Genomic DNA, 22,862 nt, shown 5'->3' on the forward strand with positions numbered 1-22,862 from the left:
ATAGGGCAAAGCCATCTAGAACAGTGTATGTCTGTCCGTATATCCCCTCAAACGTATACCAATCAGAGCTGAGGATCTGGTCACATGACAGGGGTGATGTGATGTGATTACATCTGTGATGTCATTATGGCGTATAACGGCTGACTCCACACTTTGCCATTTTTATTCCTATGCCGTTCCGGTTGAAGATATTGTCAAACCTGTCATATGTCGCAATCGCCATGCTCTACCTTTATATTTTTCATTCAGTGTGAAACACAAACAAACCGATTGTTAAAATTATCATCAAATATTGAAAGCATCGACGTTATGGGTCTTCCAATGACACAGTACTTATAGGCCTTGGGCTTCATGCCTTCATGCCTCACCTTCAAGCCTCTTCAGACAAATTAGCCCAGGTTTCTTAATACAGTAGTTGTTTTTGTAATAATAATAATAACGTTAATACTGTGGAAGTGTAACTCAGTGTAACTTATTAATTGGCACTGGTAACTTATTAATTAACCTGGTAACAAAGCAGATACATTTTACATGCAAACTCTGTTAAACGAGTTTGTAAATGAGTGTCAGAATGTGCATGAACATGGTAATCTCTTGAAACACCTGGTCAAGGCCCCAGGCTAGAGCACCCCCCCTACTGTGTAAATGGAAATCACAGCAGGAGGGGAGCGAGCTGATGCCAGGACTCGGTGCAATGCATGACCTCGGGGCATCAGCGGAGAGAGGATTAAGTCCAGTTTGGCGATATAACCGAGAGAAAACGTTGGGTAGGGACTTGCTACGAGAAGCGCTGACCGAACGGGAGTGTCGGAGGAACATCGGATGAACGAGAAGGACCAGCGAAAAGAGTTAACCTGATCCATTATATTATGCGGTATCATTTTGGTAATTGGAATGAAGTAAATACAGTTAATAAACCAGACCTTTTGTAAACCTGTGTCCGGTCATTGGAGTCCTGAGTCCCCCAATACAAATTCCACAACAATCTGGAGGCACCGCTGACATCAATTGTACACACAAACAAGTCTTCTTTAAAAGGTGAGTGTGTCTTGTTTTGTCCAATATGATTTACGAACTTGGAAGTTATGGGTACATACATGGGGGAGCAGGTGGTCTGGGGCTTCTTTGCGCACCGATGCCGCGATATAGGTGGCGTGAGCCATCACGAATGGGATTTCGATAAACGACTGTAGCAATTTATTCGTTTTTTTTCTAAATGATTTCTGTAAATACGTATTTTTGTGCTGGTCATTAAGGGTCTTACTGTGACCTGGAAGCAAACGGAGCAAGTGTGCACCTTGCGACCATTTGCTTCCAGGACGTGTAAGGCCGGTACACTCGTTTACCCACCCGCACACGTATAAAGTACTTCTTTTTTTTTGCACTTGTTCAAAACACTCGACTTGCTCGTCGAGCGAGCAACTTGCTCGGCGCTCGGCGAGCGACAGGGAACCGGGAAAGGGAATTATATTTATATATATATATTTGACCTCATTCCAATTTATGGTATTGCGACAAAAAGGCTTATATCTTTGGAAACGACTGGTCGGATTTAGACAAATTAAAACTCGTTCTATCAACAAATAAATTCATGACAGACAATCCCACCTCATGCCGGTCCAGAATTACTGTGAAAGATGGCGATTGGAAAAAAAAAAAAAAGAAGAAAATTTTGCATACCAACACTCCCTCACTGTCCCTCATTGTCCCTCATGTCCATTCCGGCACCCTGTCTCTTCCTCCCGTTTTTTTTCCCTCCCTTTACTTCCCATTGGCGGACGTTTTGCGAGAAGCAAAGCGTTTTGCAGGACGCTTGGGTGAAACAAAACCGGTGCTGTTTTTTTTTGACGAAATTTGCCAGATAAATAGCATGGGTGACACGATGATATGATCGGATATTCTTCACACTTATGGAAGAAGTTGAATGATATGATTGGATATTCTTCACACTCAGGAAGAAGTTGAATGATATGATTGGATATTCTTCACACTTATGAAAGAAGTTGAATGATATGATTGGATATTCTTCACACTCAGGAAGAAGTTGAATGATATGATTGGATATTCTTCACACTTATGGAAGAAGTTGAATGATATGATTGAATATTCTTCACACTCAGGAAGAAGTTGAATGATATGATTGGATATTCTTCACACTCAGGAAGAGGTTGAATGATATGATTGGATATTCTTCACACTCAGGAAGAAGTTGAATGATATGATTGGATATTCTTCACACTCAGGAAGAGGTTGAATGATATGATTGGATATTCTTCACACTCAGGAAGAAGTTGAATGATATGATTGGATATTCTTCACACTCAGGAAGAAGTTGAATGATATGATTGGATATTCTTCACACTCAGGAAGAAGTTGAATGATATGATTGGATATTCTTCACACTTATGAAAGAAGTTGAATGATATGATTGGATATTCTTCACACTCAGGAAGAAGTTGAATGATATGATTGGATATTCTTCACACTCAGGAAGAAGTTGAATGATATGATTGGATATTCTTCACACTCAGGAAGAAGTTGAATGATATGATTGGATATTCTTCACACTTATGGAAGAAGTTGAATGATATGATTGGATATTCTTCACACTTATGAAAGAAGTTGAATGATATGATTGGATATTCTTCACACTCAGGAAGAAGTTGAATGATATGATTGGATATTCTTCACACTCAGGAAGAAGTTGAATGATATGATTGGATATTCTTCACACTTATGAAAGAAGTTGAATGATATGATTGGATATTCTTCACACTCAGGAAGAAGTTGAATGATATGATTGGATATTCTTCACACTCAGGAAGAAGTTGAATGATATGATTGGATATTCTTCACACTTATGGAAGAAGTTGAATGATATGATTGAATATTCTTCACACTCAGGAAGAAGTTGAATGATATGATTGGATATTCTTCACACTCAGGAAGAAGTTGAATGATATGATTGGATATTCTTCACACTCAGGAAGAAGTTGAATGATATGATTGGATATTCTTCACACTTATGAAAGAAGTTGAATGATATGATTGGATATTCTTCACACTCAGGAAGAAGTTGAATGATATGATTGGATATTCTTCACACTCAGGAAGAGGTTGAATGATATGATTGGATATTCTTCACACTCAGGAAGAAGTTGAATGATATGATTGGATATTCTTCACACTCAGGAAGAAGTTGAATGATATGATTGGATATTCTTCACACTCAGGAAGAAGTTGAATGATATGATTGGATATTCTTCACACTTATGAAAGAAGTTGAATGATATGATTGGATATTCTTCACACTCAGGAAGAAGTTGAATGATATGATTGGATATTCTTCACACTTATGAAAGAAGTTGAATGATATGATTGGATATTCTTCACACTCAGGAAGAAGTTGAATGATATGATTGGATATTCTTCACACTTATGGAAGAAGTTGAATGATATGATTGGATATTCTTCACACTTATGAAAGAAGTTGAATGATATGATTGGATATTCTTCACACTCAGGAAGAAGTTGAATGATATGATTGGATATTCTTCACACTCAGGAAGACGTTGAATGATATGATTGGATATTCTTCACACTCAGGAAGAAGTTGAATGATATGATTGGATATTCTTCACACTTATGAAAGAAGTTGAATGATATGATTGGATATTCTTCACACTCAGGAAGAAGTTGAATGATATGATTGGATATTCTTCACACTTATGAAAGAAGTTGAATGATATGATTGGATATTCTTCACACTCAGGAAGAAGTTGAATGATATGATTGGATATTCTTCACACTCAGGAAGACGTTGAATGATATGATTGGATATTCTTCACACTCAGGAAGAAGTTGAATGATATGATTGGATATTCTTCACACTTATGAAAGAAGTTGAATGATATGATTGGATATTCTTCACACTCAGGAAGAAGTTGAATGATATGATTGGATATTCTTCACACTCAGGAAAAAGTTGAATGATATGATTGGATATTCTTCACACTTATGGAAGAAGTTGAATGATATGATTGAATATTCTTCACACTCAGGAAGAAGTTGAATGATATGATTGGATATTCTTCACACTCAGGAAGAGGTTGAATGATATGATTGGATATTCTTCACACTCAGGAAGAAGTTGAATGATATGATTGGATATTCTTCACACTCAGGAAGAGGTTGAATGATATGATTGGATATTCTTCACACTCAGGAAGAAGTTGAATGATATGATTGGATATTCTTCACACTCAGGAAGAAGTTGAATGATATGATTGGATATTCTTCACACTCAGGAAGAAGTTGAATGATATGATTGGATATTCTTCACACTTATGAAAGAAGTTGAATGATATGATTGGATATTCTTCACACTCAGGAAGAAGTTGAATGATATGATTGGATATTCTTCACACTTATGGAAGAAGTTGAATGATATGATTGGATATTCTTCACACTTATGAAAGAAGTTGAATGATATGATTGGATATTCTTCACACTCAGGAAGAAGTTGAATGATATGATTGGATATTCTTCACACTCAGGAAGAAGTTGAATGATATGATTGGATATTCTTCACACTTATGGAAGAAGTTGAATGATATGATTGAATATTCTTCACACTCAGGAAGAAGTTGAATGATATGATTGGATATTCTTCACACTCAGGAAGAAGTTGAATGATATGATTGGATATTCTTCACACTCAGGAAGAGGTTGAATGATATGATTGGATATTCTTCACACTCAGGAAGAAGTTGAATGATATGATTGGATATTCTTCACACTCAGGAAGAAGTTGAATGATATGATTGGATATTCTTCACACTCAGGAAGAAGTTGAATGATATGATTGGATATTCTTCACACTTATGAAAGAAGTTGAATGATATGATTGGATATTCTTCACACTCAGGAAGAAGTTGAATGATATGATTGGATATTCTTCACACTTATGGAAGAAGTTGAATGATATGATTGGATATTCTTCACACTTATGAAAGAAGTTGAATGATATGATTGGATATTCTTCACACTCAGGAAGAAGTTGAATGATATGATTGGATATTCTTCACACTCAGGAAGAAGTTGAATGATATGATTGGATATTCTTCACACTTATGGAAGAAGTTGAATGATATGATTGGATATTCTTCACACTTATGAAAGAAGTTGAATGATATGATTGGATATTCTTCACACTCAGGAAGAAGTTGAATGATATGATTGGATATTCTTCACACTCAGGAAGACGTTGAATGATATGATTGGATATTCTTCACACTCAGGAAGAAGTTGAATGATATGATTGGATATTCTTCACACTTATGAAAGAAGTTGAATGATATGATTGGATATTCTTCACACTCAGGAAGAAGTTGAATGATATGATTGGATATTCTTCACACTCAGGAAGAAGTTGAATGATATGATTGGATATTCTTCACACTTATGGAAGAAGTTGAATGATATGATTGAATATTCTTCACACTCAGGAAGAAGTTGAATGATATGATTGGATATTCTTCACACTCAGGAAGAGGTTGAATGATATGATTGGATATTCTTCACACTCAGGAAGAAGTTGAATGATATGATTGGATATTCTTCACACTCAGGAAGAGGTTGAATGATATGATTGGATATTCTTCACACTCAGGAAGAAGTTGAATGATATGATTGGATATTCTTCACACTCAGGAAGAAGTTGAATGATATGATTGGATATTCTTCACACTCAGGAAGAAGTTGAATGATATGATTGGATATTCTTCACACTTATGAAAGAAGTTGAATGATATGATTGGATATTCTTCACACTCAGGAAGAAGTTGAATGATATGATTGGATATTCTTCACACTTATGGAAGAAGTTGAATGATATGATTGGATATTCTTCACACTTATGAAAGAAGTTGAATGATATGATTGGATATTCTTCACACTCAGGAAGAAGTTGAATGATATGATTGGATATTCTTCACACTCAGGAAGAAGTTGAATGATATGATTGGATATTCTTCACACTTATGGAAGAAGTTGAATGATATGATTGAATATTCTTCACACTCAGGAAGAAGTTGAATGATATGATTGGATATTCTTCACACTCAGGAAGAAGTTGAATGATATGATTGGATATTCTTCACACTCAGGAAGAGGTTGAATGATATGATTGGATATTCTTCACACTCAGGAAGAAGTTGAATGATATGATTGGATATTCTTCACACTCAGGAAGAAGTTGAATGATATGATTGGATATTCTTCACACTCAGGAAGAAGTTGAATGATATGATTGGATATTCTTCACACTTATGAAAGAAGTTGAATGATATGATTGGATATTCTTCACACTCAGGAAGAAGTTGAATGATATGATTGGATATTCTTCACACTTATGGAAGAAGTTGAATGATATGATTGGATATTCTTCACACTTATGAAAGAAGTTGAATGATATGATTGGATATTCTTCACACTCAGGAAGAAGTTGAATGATATGATTGGATATTCTTCACACTCAGGAAGAAGTTGAATGATATGATTGGATATTCTTCACACTTATGGAAGAAGTTGAATGATATGATTGGATATTCTTCACACTTATGAAAGAAGTTGAATGATATGATTGGATATTCTTCACACTCAGGAAGAAGTTGAATGATATGATTGGATATTCTTCACACTCAGGAAGACGTTGAATGATATGATTGGATATTCTTCACACTCAGGAAGAAGTTGAATGATATGATTGGATATTCTTCACACTTATGAAAGAAGTTGAATGATATGATTGGATATTCTTCACACTCAGGAAGAAGTTGAATGATATGATTGGATATTCTTCACACTTATGAAAGAAGTTGAATGATATGATTGGATATTCTTCACACTCAGGAAGAAGTTGAATGATATGATTGGATATTCTTCACACTCAGGAAGAAGTTGAATGATATGATTGGATATTCTTCACACTTATGGAAGAAGTTGAATGATATGATTGAATATTCTTCACACTCAGGAAGAAGTTGAATGATATGATTGGATATTCTTCACACTCAGGAAGAGGTTGAATGATATGATTGGATATTCTTCACACTCAGGAAGAAGTTGAATGATATGATTGGATATTCTTCACACTCAGGAAGAGGTTGAATGATATGATTGGATATTCTTCACACTCAGGAAGAAGTTGAATGATATGATTGGATATTCTTCACACTCAGGAAGAAGTTGAATGATATGATTGGATATTCTTCACACTCAGGAAGAAGTTGAATGATATGATTGGATATTCTTCACACTTATGAAAGAAGTTGAATGATATGATTGGATATTCTTCACACTCAGGAAGAAGTTGAATGATATGATTGGATATTCTTCACACTTATGGAAGAAGTTGAATGATATGATTGGATATTCTTCACACTTATGAAAGAAGTTGAATGATATGATTGGATATTCTTCACACTCAGGAAGAAGTTGAATGATATGATTGGATATTCTTCACACTCAGGAAGAAGTTGAATGATATGATTGGATATTCTTCACACTTATGGAAGAAGTTGAATGATATGATTGAATATTCTTCACACTCAGGAAGAAGTTGAATGATATGATTGGATATTCTTCACACTCAGGAAGAAGTTGAATGATATGATTGGATATTCTTCACACTCAGGAAGACGTTGAATGATATGATTGGATATTCTTCACACTCAGGAAGAAGTTGAATGATATGATTGGATATTCTTCACACTTATGAAAGAAGTTGAATGATATGATTGGATATTCTTCACACTCAGGAAGAAGTTGAATGATATGATTGGATATTCTTCACACTCAGGAAGAAGTTGAATGATATGATTGGATATTCTTCACACTTATGGAAGAAGTTGAATGATATGATTGAATATTCTTCACACTCAGGAAGAAGTTGAATGATATGATTGGATATTCTTCACACTCAGGAAGAAGTTGAATGATATGATTGGATATTCTTCACACTTATGAAAGAAGTTGAATGATATGATTGGATATTCTTCACACTCAGGAAGAAGTTGAATGATATGATTGGATATTCTTCACACTCAGGAAGAGGTTGAATGATATGATTGGATATTCTTCACACTCAGGAAGAAGTTGAATGATATGATTGGTTATGCTATGAGCCAATTGATTAAGGAAAATATTTTGTGATGGCCATATTCGTGGCAACTCAGTTAGTGCCACTGCACCTTTAAAATGCATCCCTGCATTCATTTTTCGATCGATTGAGTTAAAATTTTGAACAATCGGATCTGGACTGTCGTTATTAACGACTCTAGCACGCACCCGTCCAATCAGGATGGAGCGGTATGGTCCCCGGATTATCACTGCCCGCAGTTTTAATTAATTTTACTTTTTCTCTTGGGCATATAATTTTGAAGACATGCATGTCATGATAGAGGAAATGTTTGTTCTGTTAAACGGAATAAATGTTGTTTATTTGTGTGGGTGTGTATTTTTGTGTATTTGGATATATTTTCACGACTAAATTCCAGTTATCGTCCTGCAAAAGGTCTGCTCGTTCTTTTCCTTTGAGTCGTAAATTCCTGTTGAACTCTCATTAAAATGCGGAATTAAGTACGCTGTGTGATGATGGAGATCCTTGATGACGAATCAGGAATAGTGAATGAGCAGACAAATATCACGGATGGTACACCAGATAGGGAAAATGTAGATGAAACCCCTTTTGCTCAGGTGCTGTGTAGCGCTGCACAAAGATCCATATGAGCGGGGCCTGGGTGCTGTGTAATTAGTACACAAAGAACCAATTACTAGGGTGCTGAATAAACACAAAGATCCATTTTTGGAGCTGGTTCTCCCGGTGCTGTGATTTATTCAAAGAACCAAAATCTTGTAAGAATTAAGATATGATTTGTCGACATCATAAATACTTTAATATATGTAACGATTTTTGTAACGATCATCCTGCAAAAGGTCTGCTCGTTCTTTTTCCTTTGAGTCGTAAATTCCTGTTGAATTCTCATTAGAATGCGGAATTAAGTACGCTGTGTGATGATGGAGATCCTTGATGACGAATCAGGAATAGTGAATGAGCAAACAAATATCACGGATGCTGCGGCTGGAGCAGGGGAAGCGATTTTTGAATTGTTCAATGATTATTCGATATTGTTATGACTTATTGTCAATAGGTATACTAAGTGGCCATGAGGTAGCCTGTTGCTATGTGCAGTTTTATTCTATTGTTGATTATACCACATAGCTGTGGTGATAAAGGAAATGTTCGTTTAAATAGATGATTATGATAGGACCATGACTATAAAATCATGATGATTATTATGAATGATATCATAGGGTTCAAATGCAGAATGCTGCATGAACTTGGGAAAGAACTTTCAAGCCCTATGGGATAAATTGGGTATTACAAGCGATGGAGTTTCAAAATTTAGCATGATTGAAGAAATCTTACAGTCTTATTTCAGGAGTTTTACGAAATTTATATTGCCAAGAGATTTTGGATACTATTAAAAGAAAAATGATGAGATATTTTTCCCAATGAACTTTAATATCTGCCATCCATTTTGGCTGTCTCACGAATGAAGGATGAGTTGCCTTTAGTGGTTGCAAAGAAAATTTGTGGAGACCAGGCAAAATGGGGAAATATGTCAGATATGACCCTAGGACAGGACGGTGATTCATCAATTAACATGAGGTACGAACCAGAGGTGACGGTCAATGGATGGACCTGTCCTGACATCATTGGGGAAAGGGCTTATGCAAGGAGTCACCCAAAATGATTAATTTAATTTATTGATGAATATTGATGAATTAATTGAGATTGAATCTAATTGATTGAATTTAATTGAATAAATTTAACTGAATAAATTGAATTGAATATATTGATTGTTTGATTGATGAAAATGCGGTCTCAAGAAAGAAGCTTTGATATCTTTGCGTGATATTAACAATGTGGAGACAACCTGGGAATATTGAGCAAGGTGGTGAGTTTATATACAGATATATATGTGCGGTTACCATTGTGTGATTTCCCCGTCAACAGAGCGGACACCTGAGGATTCACCCATTTCATACTGACCCTCCGGCTCATCTGCAAATACTGATCTGTGAGATTGGATTGTGCAAAAGCCACGGCTGAGGGAGATTCTCTGGAAATCACCGTGCGAACAGGTGGAGAGACCCTTCCTGGAGGTACGAGTGAAGCTTTAGAGGAACAAACTACAACACATCCAACGCTACTTTGATAAAAGGCAGAATGGGAAATGGAGCCTGCAAGAATACACAAGGACAACCAGAGATTCCACAAAAAGGTACTTGTACACATCATATGTACGACCGTTATGGTGCAGAAGCTATAAGGCAGGTCGAGAATTGGTATTTGTGGACAAAGGGACATGATGAGGAGTTTCCAAAAGATGGTACATTTGAGCGAAGTCGATTGGAAAGATTGGAACAAAGATTGAAAGCCAGGAAGAGACAGAATCTAACGGTAGACTGGCTTGCATTCCATCTTTGGGATGGTGAATCCAGACAACGGGAACAGCAAGAACGGATAACGGAACTAGAACTTAAAATAAAAAGGATACAGGATACAGTGGAGGAGACAAATGCACAACTGCCCTCGAAATTAGGAATGAAAGTCACAGTTGTCCCATCTGATTTCCAGTTGTCTCCCCAAAAAGGACGGTACAGAGAATTTTTTCGTGTTTCAGGAGATAACGAGAGATTGCAGTGGCAACTCAGGGATGTAGAGATGCAGCCCAGCAATACAAGTGCACAGGTGCACAGATCAGACAACGACAGAAACCGGTGTTTCGAGTGTGGAAAGATGGGACATTGGAGAAGAAGATGTCCGTATGTCAACAGGAAGACAAGGTCATGGGGCAAACCAAGATCAAGGGTACCAGTGCTTACCGGTACCTCAGACAATGATTAGGCCTTCATTGCTGCAAATCCCAAATGATGATTGGCCTCAACAGATTCGATTACTGGACAAACATGAATAACTGTCGATGATTCTTGTGTCTGAAAAGTTTTCAGAGCAAGAATGATTCATTTTTTCTTTTTTGCTTGTTAACAAATTAATAATTAATTGATCAAATGCCAAAATTGGATCTTCTATTTTGGGCACAGCAATTTTAAATTTACAAAGTTTGGAACAATTGCGTTGCAATTTTTTTGGCAAACCAAGTGACAAGAGTCACATGATGATCAGGTGGGAATTTCGGACTATTGTTCCGCACGATTGATAGGTCAATGGTCGACTGACATGCAAATGGGTGTGTAGTCAAAATTTGGATAGATTATTGTGAAGGCAGAAAGGGTAATTTCAATGTGACATCATAAGGGTTTTCTAAGAATGGACTTTTGGTTTATTTGTCTATAAGCATTTTGAATTTGATTGACAAATTTTATGAAATTGAAATAAAATTGACACCCATCTGATCTGTAAATAATGGTTCCAACGCAAACAAATATGCATAATGCATGTGTGTGTGTGTTTTTGTGTATCAATCTTACAAGATTGTTGACACCGACAGTGTGCCTGTCTGGAAATGGATAGTTATATGTGGATGGGATTGGGATATGTGGATGGGATTGAATATCCAGAGAATCCGTAAAATAAAATAGAAATATAATTTGATTATGAACATTATCTCTTTTGTCAAGGGAAATGGAATATAAAAATTTGATGTGCTGGGTTATGAGCAGCCATTAATTAATAGTAAAATTGTGAGTAATTTTGGGATTCCATTTTTTGATAGAATGTATATGAGAATAACATCTATTTATGGATATGAGCTTCATAAAAGGAAATGAGGAAGTACAAAATCATCCAAATTTGGGAGAGGTCTTACACTGACTTCCCAGAATACTCTGCTCATGGATTTTATATATATAAACTTGAATTTTATCAGCATATAAATTGTGCTGTATGTATGGTTTGAACTATTGTGGGTTTTCAGTTCTGGAGTTTAAACAAAGTCACTGGTTAACAGATGAGAAAGGATAGTAAATAAATTATTCTCTGCTGGGCAAATTAAGTACGATATTACTAAGACTTATGAGAGCTATTGTTCCGCCTTACAGCAGTGGAAAATTATTGGGAAAAATTAGATCCAACATAATGAATCTATAAAAGAATGTGATAGGGATAATATCCTCAATTTGTACTAATTATTTGATTGTGGGTAAAGGAATTAAGTCATCGTAGTGGATTGTTAACAGCAGCCTGAAAATGTCCTGAGAGTGTGCATCCATGTAATCAGAAATCCCAGATTTGTTTTTTACAAACAACATTTTGGTAGAGGTCTTGTGTGGAACACTTCCTTGGTAGATAAAAAACGGTACTGCATGCTGGCAGCCACTTTTGCGGCCAGTTAGGCCAAACAAATTGAGAGGAAATTGTAGTTAAATACGTAAGTTACACATGGCTATTTGTAAAAAAGGAAATTTGTTGAGATGGGAAACATTTTTTCGAAGGTTTATTAAGGTGTTATAATATGACATGTGGCAAGGCAAACTATTGGATGGGAAAATTAGATCTGGCTATAGAATAAATTTATTGACCCCTTGAAGTTAATTCTTCGAATCATTGTTTCACTGGCATTTTTTGTTCAAATTGGAAATAGTTTGGTAGAGCTTTGGTTAAAACCTTTGGTTGCGGTATCTTGGAACGAAATGATAAACCATAGGAGATTGATAAGAAAAAAAAAAAAAAAGATGGACCCAAAATAGAAAGTTGGATTCATGCCCCTCATTGCAAACAAGCACATGGGGCTAAGGTGGACGATCCCACAGAAAATGAGGCTGCACCTAGCAGCCCAGCAGAATATTCAGTGGTAGATAAATGATAGTCGTGATTTACAGTCATTTGAATTACATTTTAACACCCCTTGCATTGATAAACATTACATTTTCAACATGTGATATTCCTACTTGGAATAGTGACATTTATTTGCCTACATGACATACAATTACCTGCTGATATTAATACAGCATGAGTGAAAAATGTATCACAACTACACTCATGATCAGGGGATTGAGTTCAACCCCGGGAGATAGGGGGATCAGGGTAAGACAAATAATCTGATTATGTTACATATTAAGGGATTTTCTTTATTTACCTTTTAGGAAGCTTGTTAGTTTGGTATATAATGTTAAATGTCATCGACATATAACTATGTCATAGGTATGAATATATACAAGGAGTAGCAGACTTGTTTGTTGGTTTAGTAGTTATATTGGCAATTGTTTTAGTGGTGGCTTGCTTGAAAGCCTTAGTGACGGTGTGTTTGAATAAGGTAACCAACAACACGATGATAACGCATGAAGTGACAAATGAGGAAAGAAATGTGGAACCAGAAAAGGAAGACTTTTATGGCGACATAAACAGTAGAATTAAGATAATGGCATAACGACAATGTTATGAGTTGTGTCAATTACAATATCAATGAACTCATATCACCACGAGTGACACACTGTTAGGAAAAAAAGAGGGAAAAGAAAAAGTGGAGAGGAATTATGGTAATAATACATTATGCTTAATTTGTTGGTTTGGGAAAATTGTTGTTGGGAATTAGGTATTCCCGTTTGTGATTGTAATCATATACAATGCTATTCTTAGTTTAGTAATAAAATACATACCTGATTGAATATTATTTGTGTGACGCATATAAATGAATATAACTTTTTGTGTTAAGGAAAAACAACAAATTGTTGAATGTGAAACTGTCGGAAGATATACATGATTATGCTGATTTCATGGTAAGATGTACCCTATCTGATTCAGTGTGTGCGGAAAGCAGATTCAGATGTGACTGAGCATAAGGATAAGACGAGATCACATTTTGGAGGGATTGCTAACGGAATTGGGAAGAAGAAAGAAAGAAAATTTGTGGCTAAAAAATGAAGTTAACCGTGGCATACACCCTCTTTCTCAAAGAATGATGAAGACATTCTCCTGTGTAACTTGGAGATGAATGCTTACCTTCACCAAGGAAATTTATGTGACCATTTGCCTGGATCACACTGCAACATATGAAAGAAAGGCGATCACTTACTCTTGTTCGAAGGCTTCGAACATTCACCACATCAAAAGTTGCAGGACAACGACATTTTACCGGCAACCTCTGTGAAATGCGGGGACATATGTTATTACTTCACCAACTTCCGGGGAGCCAGCATGAAGCTGCAAACCAATGGCTGTGCCTTTTCACAACAGCTGTGCGCGATTCTGCGGGCCACGCCTGGTATGGACCATGGATGACCTGAACACCATGGTCCCAACATCATTGTGGATGCATCCGGCATCCCTGTTCCACATCTTGCTGGCCAATCAACGTCACACCAATACTTGCTGCCCACTCATAATGAGGGAGGAGGCAAGTTGACTACAACTGGGCGAAGGCCTTGTTCAAGGAATCATTATGGTTCACAGCAAAAAGTGGCAAGAATGCTACATGGAGAGAAGGGTCAGTCTATGACTCCGCAGTGTTACCACAACAGCGAAATCCTACACGAAGTAGTGCAGGAGCTATGAAGACATTAGGAGAAAATGTTTCATACCTGGATTCAAACACAAGTGATCAGCCCTTCCTTTCAAACAAAGTCAACATGTGTGTGGAGGCAAACGTTTTTTCCAGATGGTGCAGATGCTTTACAAAACTTGAAAATTAAGTGAAATTGTTGTATCTTGGTGATGGTGAAGTGTTGTTTTGAAAATATATTTGTGATGCAAATGCAATAGATTGAACAATATGGAAGAAGTCAATGACCAACGAAATGTTTTGTGATTCTTGCAGGATGACGGTGTATGCTTAAGGGAATTTGATTACCAAAGTTATGATTATTTACTTATACTTGTAATGATGTTTACTTGTAGTGATTGACTGTTTACTTATATTGATGTTTAGATTAATGGTTAATATAAACAAAAACAAAAAAAATGAGGGAATTGTGGAAGTGTAACTCAGTGTAACTTATTAATTGGCACTGGTAACTTATTAATTAACCTGGTAACAAAGCAGATACATTTTACATGCAAACTCTGTTAAAGACGAGTTTGTAAATGAGTGTCAGAATGTGCATGAACATGGTAATCTCTTGAAACACCTGGTCAAGGCCCCAGGCTAGAGCACCCCCCCTACTGTGTAAATGGAAATCACAGCAGGAGGGGAGCGAGCTGATGCCAGGACTCGGTGCAATGCATGACCTCGGGGCATCAGCGGAGAGAGGATTAAGTCCAGTTTGGCGATATAACCGAGAGAAAACGTTGGGTAGGGACTTGCTACGAGAAGCGCTGACCGAACGGGAGTGTCGGAGGAACATCGGATGAACGAGAAGGACCAGCGAAAAGAGTTAACCTGATCCATTATATTATGCGGTATCATTTTGGTAATTGGAATGAAGTAAATACAGTTAATAAACCAGACCTTTTGTAAACCTGTGTCCGGTCATTGGAGTCCTGAGTCCCCCACTACAAATTCCACAACAATACTAATAATATAGTAAATATAATCGTAACACAGCCATCCCTTTGTCGTTATTGCAAAGGTACTAATAATGCGGAAGTAAGGATTTGGCCTCGCTTTTTTTTATAGTAGTATCATTTTCATAATAACTATAATGTAACGTTAATATTATAGTAAATCTAATCGTAACACTAATCCCTTCGTAGTGACTGCAAAGTTACTGGAGGTTAAAATATATCATCTTCTATATATTAAAGTAGCGGCAGTTTTGTGTCCGTCTGTCACGCTACGTCATTACGTCAATTATGTCATTACGGCGTACGCCAGCTAACTCCACCGACCAACATTTTAATGTACTAGGGCATGCCCGTACTATATATATATCTAAAATTATATCCCCCCCCTCTATTTACATGAAATGGTTTGGTCCAAAGCGAACGGCCTGCGAGTACGGTGACAATCCCCCCCCTCTATTTACATGAAATGGTTTGGTCCAAAGCGAACGGCTTGCGAGTACGGTGACAATCCCCCCCCCTCTATTTACATGAAATGGTTTGGTCCAAAGCGAACGGCTTGCGAGTACGGTGACAATCCCCCCCCTCTATTTACATGCAATGGTTTGGTCCAAAGCGAACGGCTTGCGGAGTTTGGCAAAGAAATCGCCATAGCTCGCTAACTACTTGTCCGATTAATATGAAACCTTGAAAAGGCACATCCTCGGGTCCCCAGCAATATACCTGGCAAGTTTCAAGTATATCGGACCGGTAGTTGTCGAGAAACAGCGGTCACAGACAAACATACATACATACATACATACAAACATACAAACATACAAACATACACACAGAGATTACTGGAATTATAGATAGATATGCCGTACAGGCCGAACATGTCGTCGAAGTGGTCGAACCTGTCATGTGTTTTCACACACGGACAGCTGCATGTTGCAGCGAGTAGAGTACTATGGCTACGCCGCTGTTAGACTTTCGGTCTTGTTTAAATATGAATAAAAAAGACACCTGCTGCTCTTATTTTTGTGCTTCACGTTGCCATCAAATATATCCGAATTATTGTCTCCTCGTCACATTTTTTTCCCTCGCAACACATAGCTACCATTTCAGTATTTAAAAAAGTTATAGAACAATGACTCTACCTTCAGCTACAGAGTAACACATGAGGAAGTCAGCTGCCGAAGGAATGAAAGTGCGAATTCCATAATCGATCTCCACGTTGTTTGGCATGTCCGTAGAATCAACCTCATCAACAGCCACAGGCACATCATGCTTTTCACCACGGCAAGCCTAAAGGTGAGGTACGTGTCCAGAGGAAAACTTGATGACCATCAAAAGTGCTACATTTCTATGATGTAGAGCTTATCTTCTCCTTTTTATTGGCAACAATTATTCCCCATCTCAAAGAATGAGTTATTGGTCAGCTCCCAATCTCTAAAATTGCAGTCACACCACACAGCAAAGTTATTACTCCTTTTCAGCTGTTTCAGTAACACAATCAAAATTACATGGGATAAAAATGAGTGTTCCTTATGTTTAGTACATTTGTCGAGTTATGCACAAGGAGGAAGGATAAGAGAGAAAAGGGAAGCAAGACGAATGTGAGATGAATGGAACGAAAAGGGGAAGGAGGTTCAGAAGAGTTATAAGGCATTTGTTCATCGGATGAACATCAGAGAATGACGGAATCTGAAGTCCGATATCTGAATCTGAAGTTAATCGATATCTGAAGTTATAAGTCCGATATCTGAAGTCATCCATGCTGGGGCACACCCCTGCAGACACAATGGTAAAGCTAATTTTGGACACACTAGCCGAACATCAAATACCGCGATCCAAGCTACAGGCTCTTAGATGTGATGGACCAAACGTCAATAAGAGCATTACCAACAAGATCAACCAGCATCTCTCCGAGGCCAAACTCCCACAGCTGGTAGACGTTGGCACATGCAGTCTGCATGTCGTACACAATGCATTTGGATATGCTCTAAAAGTCTATGGTCATGAGGCAGAAGAACTTGCGGTAGATCTGTTTTACTACTTCAAGGCATCAGATGCCCGCAAGGAAGACCTGCAACTGTTGCAGGAAGAACTGGGCACCCATATTCAAGGCATGCTAAGGCATGTACCAGTACGGTGGTTGACACTTGGACCAGGGAATCCTAGACCAGTGGGAGGTTTTGACTAAGTACATCTTGATTGAAGTCCCTGCCAATGACAAGAAATGTAGTGAAGGGCCTACGTACACCCGCATTGAAAGAAAGCTGAAGGACAAGAATACTCTGGTACAAGTGCACTTCATCCTGGCAATTGTGCCTCTGCTGGAAGGCTTCCTTAAGATTTTCCAATGTGAAGGATTTCCTTTATTTTTCTCAGAAATCCATGTAAATTCCTTTAAATTCCTTTATTTTTCTCAGAAATCCATGTAAATTCCTTTATTTTTCCCAGAAATCCATGTAAATTCCTTTAAATTCCTTTATTTTTCTCAGAAATCCATGTAAATTCCTTTAAATTCCTTTATTTTTCTCAGAAATCCATGTAAATTCCTTTAAATTCCTTTATTTTTCTCAGAAATCCATGTAAATTCCTTTAAATTCCTTTATTTTTCTCAGAAATCCATGTAAATTCCTTTAAATTCCTTTATTTTTCTCAGAAATCCATGTAAATTCCTTTATTTTTCTGACAAAAAATTCCTTTCAATTCCTTTATTTTTTGGGGAGGGTGGTATGATGCCTGTCATCCTCATACTATACCTGGAGTTTATTACGAGTTCTGCCTGCATGTGTGCACCATTTTCTAAGGGATGTGGTTGTGCCACTGATGCAGTGTCCCTGAACATTATGGCAGGAATGTGGAATTTGTTCAGGGTGTCGGCAATAACTCGCCTACTCTTCACGAAAGACACCGTGGGATATTTAACGTCATTTCTTTATTTTTCTTCATAGAAAAGAGGCTCATGGAAGAGCAATGTAGAACTGACAGTGGGGCAAACATCAATAAGATGAATGAAAAGGAAAGAAGGAGAGAGAGGGGGAATGAAACTAGCAAGTAAAATGGTTGGATAAGGAAAAGTTAATGGGGGTAATAAAAATCATGGGTCAAAATTTTGCTGTGACTATATATGGTGGAGCACTGCTGTCTTGAATTCCTAGAGGTAAGAGGGAGACAGAACAGTCTCTGGAAGGTGGTTCCACAGATGGGAGAAGATTGAGAAAAAAAGAATTGAGCAATTAGTCAGGTTCACTATGTTTTTTCGTTCAAAATCATGGTAGATTAGCAAACCTATACATTTTTGGAAACGTTATTACATGGAAAATCTGAAAATCAATGTTTACATTTGCCAATTCCGACCAATTCGATTCGACCAATTCGACCATTCGACCAATCGCTTCGATCGACCATTCGACCAATTCGATCGATTCGATTCGATTCATCGAATTCGATTCGATCGACCATTCGACCAATTCGATTTGCCAATCAATTTGACCGACCTTTGCTTGTGTGGAACGGACTGTGAAAACGATGCGGACTGTATTGTCGGATACGACACACAGGACAGTGATGACGAACTCTAAATGGCATATTCTGTAATCGTGTATGTTTGATGCCATTGACTGCCTGTGTATATTTTGTCATTGACTGCCTGTGTAGCTGTGAAGTTATACTGACTGCATGTGTATATATGATTTTGCTGACTGCCTGTGTATGTTTGGTGATATGAATTATTGTGACACATTTTGATGTTATTATAACTGCCTGTACAAAATGATAACATGTATTTGATTATGCAACTTATCGCGAATATAAAGACAGTATTTTGCAATTCAAAACCTTTGATTCGTGTCTTACCATTCCCCATAGCACTAATTTGATACTTTCATTGGATTCCTTGTCCCTGAAAATATAGGTTTAGTATATTTTTAAAAGTTTTTCGGGTAATTAGAGGCAGAAATAGAACAAAATATGTATTTTACAGTGGCCATTTTGAAAATCCAAAATGGCCGCCATACAGGTATCTCTCCAAATGTAAACATTGATTTTTAGTTTCTTTATGCTATAACCTTTCCAAAAATGTATAGGTTTGCTAATCTACCATGATTTTGAACGAAATATAATTTATTGACATAGTGAACCTGACTAAATGTTGTGAAGAATGCACGGTAGTAAACAGAGAGATCGTCGACTGCCTACGATGTGACAGCAACAGACCTTGTGCTCCAGCCCCAGCACGGGGAATTCCAATAATTTTGAGAGCTAAATCTTCCACAGAATCCAGGAGATATGCGATTCTGGATTGCCAGCCCATAGCAGAGAGACGCACTCCATTGATCTAAGGACAAATGCCTTTTAGACTGTGAGTAGCTTGGAAATTGCATGGAAATATTTACATTGATGGAGGATGCCCAGTCTGCGGCTGGCTTTGCAAGCCAGCTTTGCTATGTGGCCAGCTTTGCTATGTGGCCAGCTTTACCAGGAAATGTCATGGCTGATGGTGAGGCCCAGAGGTTCAACTGCGGCTGGCTTTGGAAGCCACCTTTGCTATGTCGCCAGCTTTGCTATGTGGCCAGCTTTACCAGGAAATGTCATGGCTGATGGTGAGGCCTAGAGGTTCAACTGCGGCTGGCTTTGGAAGCCAGCTTTGCTATGTGGCCAGCTTTGCTATGTGGCCAGCTTCACCAGGAAATGCCATGGCTGATGGTGAGGCCTAGAGGTTCAACTGCGGCTGGCTTTGGAAGCCAGCTTTGCTATGTGGCCAGCTTTACAAGGAAATGCCATGGCTTATGGTGAGGCCTAGAGGTTCAAGAGACTGACCTGCTTCCATTGGATGCCCAGGGAAATGGGTAGATTAGTTTGATGACAATTTTTTTGTTTGTTTTATGGAAATCGCCCCAAACAAGGCCTCGAGCCACTCAAGGTAAGGGGCTATGGGAAGGTTAGATAAAGATAAGGATAAAGCAAAACAAAATAAATAAATAAATTTTAAAAATAACTAGAAAACATCTAAGACACAGGAAGTAGCAGAAGTCAGATAAAATACGATTAAACCTATAAGATGTAGGAAGTAGGAATTGACATTCCTCTTGAATCTGAGTAGATCATATTTTAATTGGAGGCACGTTAGAGGTAGTGAATTCCAGAGAGACAACATGAGGGATAAAACTATCTGTATAGCCTTTCGTTCTGCACTTTGGATCGGCTATATTGTATGGGTGAGCAGAGATGGCAAAACGAGTCTTGTGTCCAAACACTCGTATTGGAGGAAACAAGTTAGAAAGTCCAACAAAATATTTGAATTGAAAATATCTGTAGAACAAACCAAGAGTAGCAACTGACCTACGGTGAGAGAGTGGTTGAAGAGTTGAACCCATGGCCACACCAATCAGGTTGACCATGCGTTTCTGGAGCCTATCAAGTAAAGATAAGTGGCAGGCTGGTGCTACAGCCCAAATGTGACAACAGTACTCCATGAGGGGAAGTATAGTTGTCTTATACAGGTACAAAACAGCCTCAGGAGGTAAATACCTCTGGATCGATAAAGACAACCAACTCGCTTGGAAGCACTCTGAGCGATACCAGAAATGTACTTATCCCAACGGATGTTGGAGGAGATGTCCAGACCAAGAAGATGAAGCTCCAATAATTCTGTTAAGGTTGAAGACCCCAAGTGCACAGAAAGGAAAGACCTATTTCTAGAACGAGATATGGACAACAGTTTAGTTTTCTTTGCGTTGATGGTTACCAGCCAGTCGTGCCCCCACTTCAACACATTCTTCAAATCATTGTCCAGTGAAACTCCAACCTCATTATGAGTGGTATTGGGTGAATCAGCAGATGTACAGTGAAGTGAGGAATCATTAGCATTTAAAGCTAGCTGAGACAGAACATTATCAAGATCATTGCAGAGCAATAGGGTGACTGAGATTTACCAGGATTGAAGGCCATGCTCCATTTATCAGACCAGATTCTAATGACTTCCAGATCAACAGAGAGAAACAAAGCTGCTGTTTGTAATATATATCAGGAACAAGACTGGACCGAAAACATTGCCTTGGGAAACTCCAGCCTCCAAAGGGAGAATGGAGGAGAGGGTTCCATCGATGGCAACATATTGACATTGTGAGTAGAGGAAGTCATAAATGTAGGAATGAAGGAAGTTGGCCTTCTGTGCCACTATCTCTTTTGGCTGAACAGCGATACTAAAAAATTGTTGATATGACCCCAACCAACAGTAGGCCAACCCCATTCTGAGTAGAGTTATTTTGGACATGAACCTCTGAATCATATTTTGCTTGATTGCATCCCGACCCTCTCAAACCAACAACTGCATTAAAACATTATTTTCTCTATTGCAACACTACATTACAACACATTCATTCATTTACATAGTCACCTGAATAATGAAGATCTTTGGTTTGCCAGCTAGTGTTTTGCATACATTTCCACGGAAGGGTGCCAGAAGTTCTTCCATTTCAATGGCCCCATCACGAGCAAAAAGTTTTCCTGGTTCACCATGCGTCATCACGACACAGACGAAGCAGTCTGCATCGGAATGATCAGCTGACGCCGCTGGGAAGGACAAACATATCCACCAGAAAGTATACTTTAAAGCTATTTTAAAAGTTTTTCAAACATAAAATCAACCACCAGAAACATATTTAGATGTAAAACATCAACACAACTTTATGGGCACATTTTAAAAGCTTTTTGGTTATGAGAGAAAAAATTGTTATCACCTTGGGCAATGAGCTCCCTAAGTTCAGAGACCGTTTTGTCGTTGTGTAGCATCACCTCCAAACCCAGATACGTGAGCCTGCAACAAAGTGCATCAACAATCTGCATCGCAATATCCAAACAATGTTCATGCTCACTTGGTATGCAAAAAATAGGTACAGTATTGGAAATTTTTAGAAGAATCAAAAACAATTATTTGATCAAATTCTTAACTTTGGACGCTTCATAACATGATGTGAAAAAGAAAACAAACAATACAGGCATTCGTGCAGCTTTAATGCAAGTCAAGACAGGTAGCAGATTGCCATTGCAAATATAGTACTTTGTAAAAGCAGTGACATGAATTTACCAATAGACATAATTATTACTCCCGCTAGGGAGTAATGCATTCGATCGTGTCCGTCCGTGTATGTGTGTGTGCGTGTGTATGTTCGTGTGTTTGTGAACAAGATATCTGGAAAAGTTCTAAACGGATTTGGATGAAAGTTGGTGGGATGATTGCCCTTGGGATAAGGAAGAACTGATTAGTTTTTGATGAAGCTCAGGATATTATTCCGGATCCAGGAATTTTTTGAAGGATTTTTTTACCATTCGAAGATAGGGCTCA

General features: G+C 37.9%; 1 protein-coding gene across 3 annotated transcripts in view; it reads right to left on the reverse strand.

Annotated features, from left to right (window-relative positions):
- Positions 1–22,862, reverse strand: part of CASP6 (caspase 6) — a 75,821-nt gene that overhangs the window by 9,124 nt on the left and 43,835 nt on the right. For all 3 annotated transcript variants that reach the window (XM_068104386.2, XM_068104387.2, XM_068104388.2), the window contains exons 5-7: positions 22,258–22,334; positions 21,915–22,090; positions 16,666–16,813 (exon numbers count right to left, since the gene is read on the reverse strand). In XM_068104386.2, the coding sequence (XP_067960487.1) occupies positions 16,666–16,813; positions 21,915–22,090; positions 22,258–22,334 (401 nt within the window). The remainder of the gene's footprint in view (positions 1–16,665; positions 16,814–21,914; positions 22,091–22,257; positions 22,335–22,862) is intronic.

This window comes from Myxine glutinosa, chromosome 4 (assembly GCF_964187855.1).
Source record: "Myxine glutinosa chromosome 4, kmMyxGlut1.1, whole genome shotgun sequence".
Classification (NCBI taxonomy): domain Eukaryota; kingdom Metazoa; phylum Chordata; class Myxini; order Myxiniformes; family Myxinidae; genus Myxine; species Myxine glutinosa.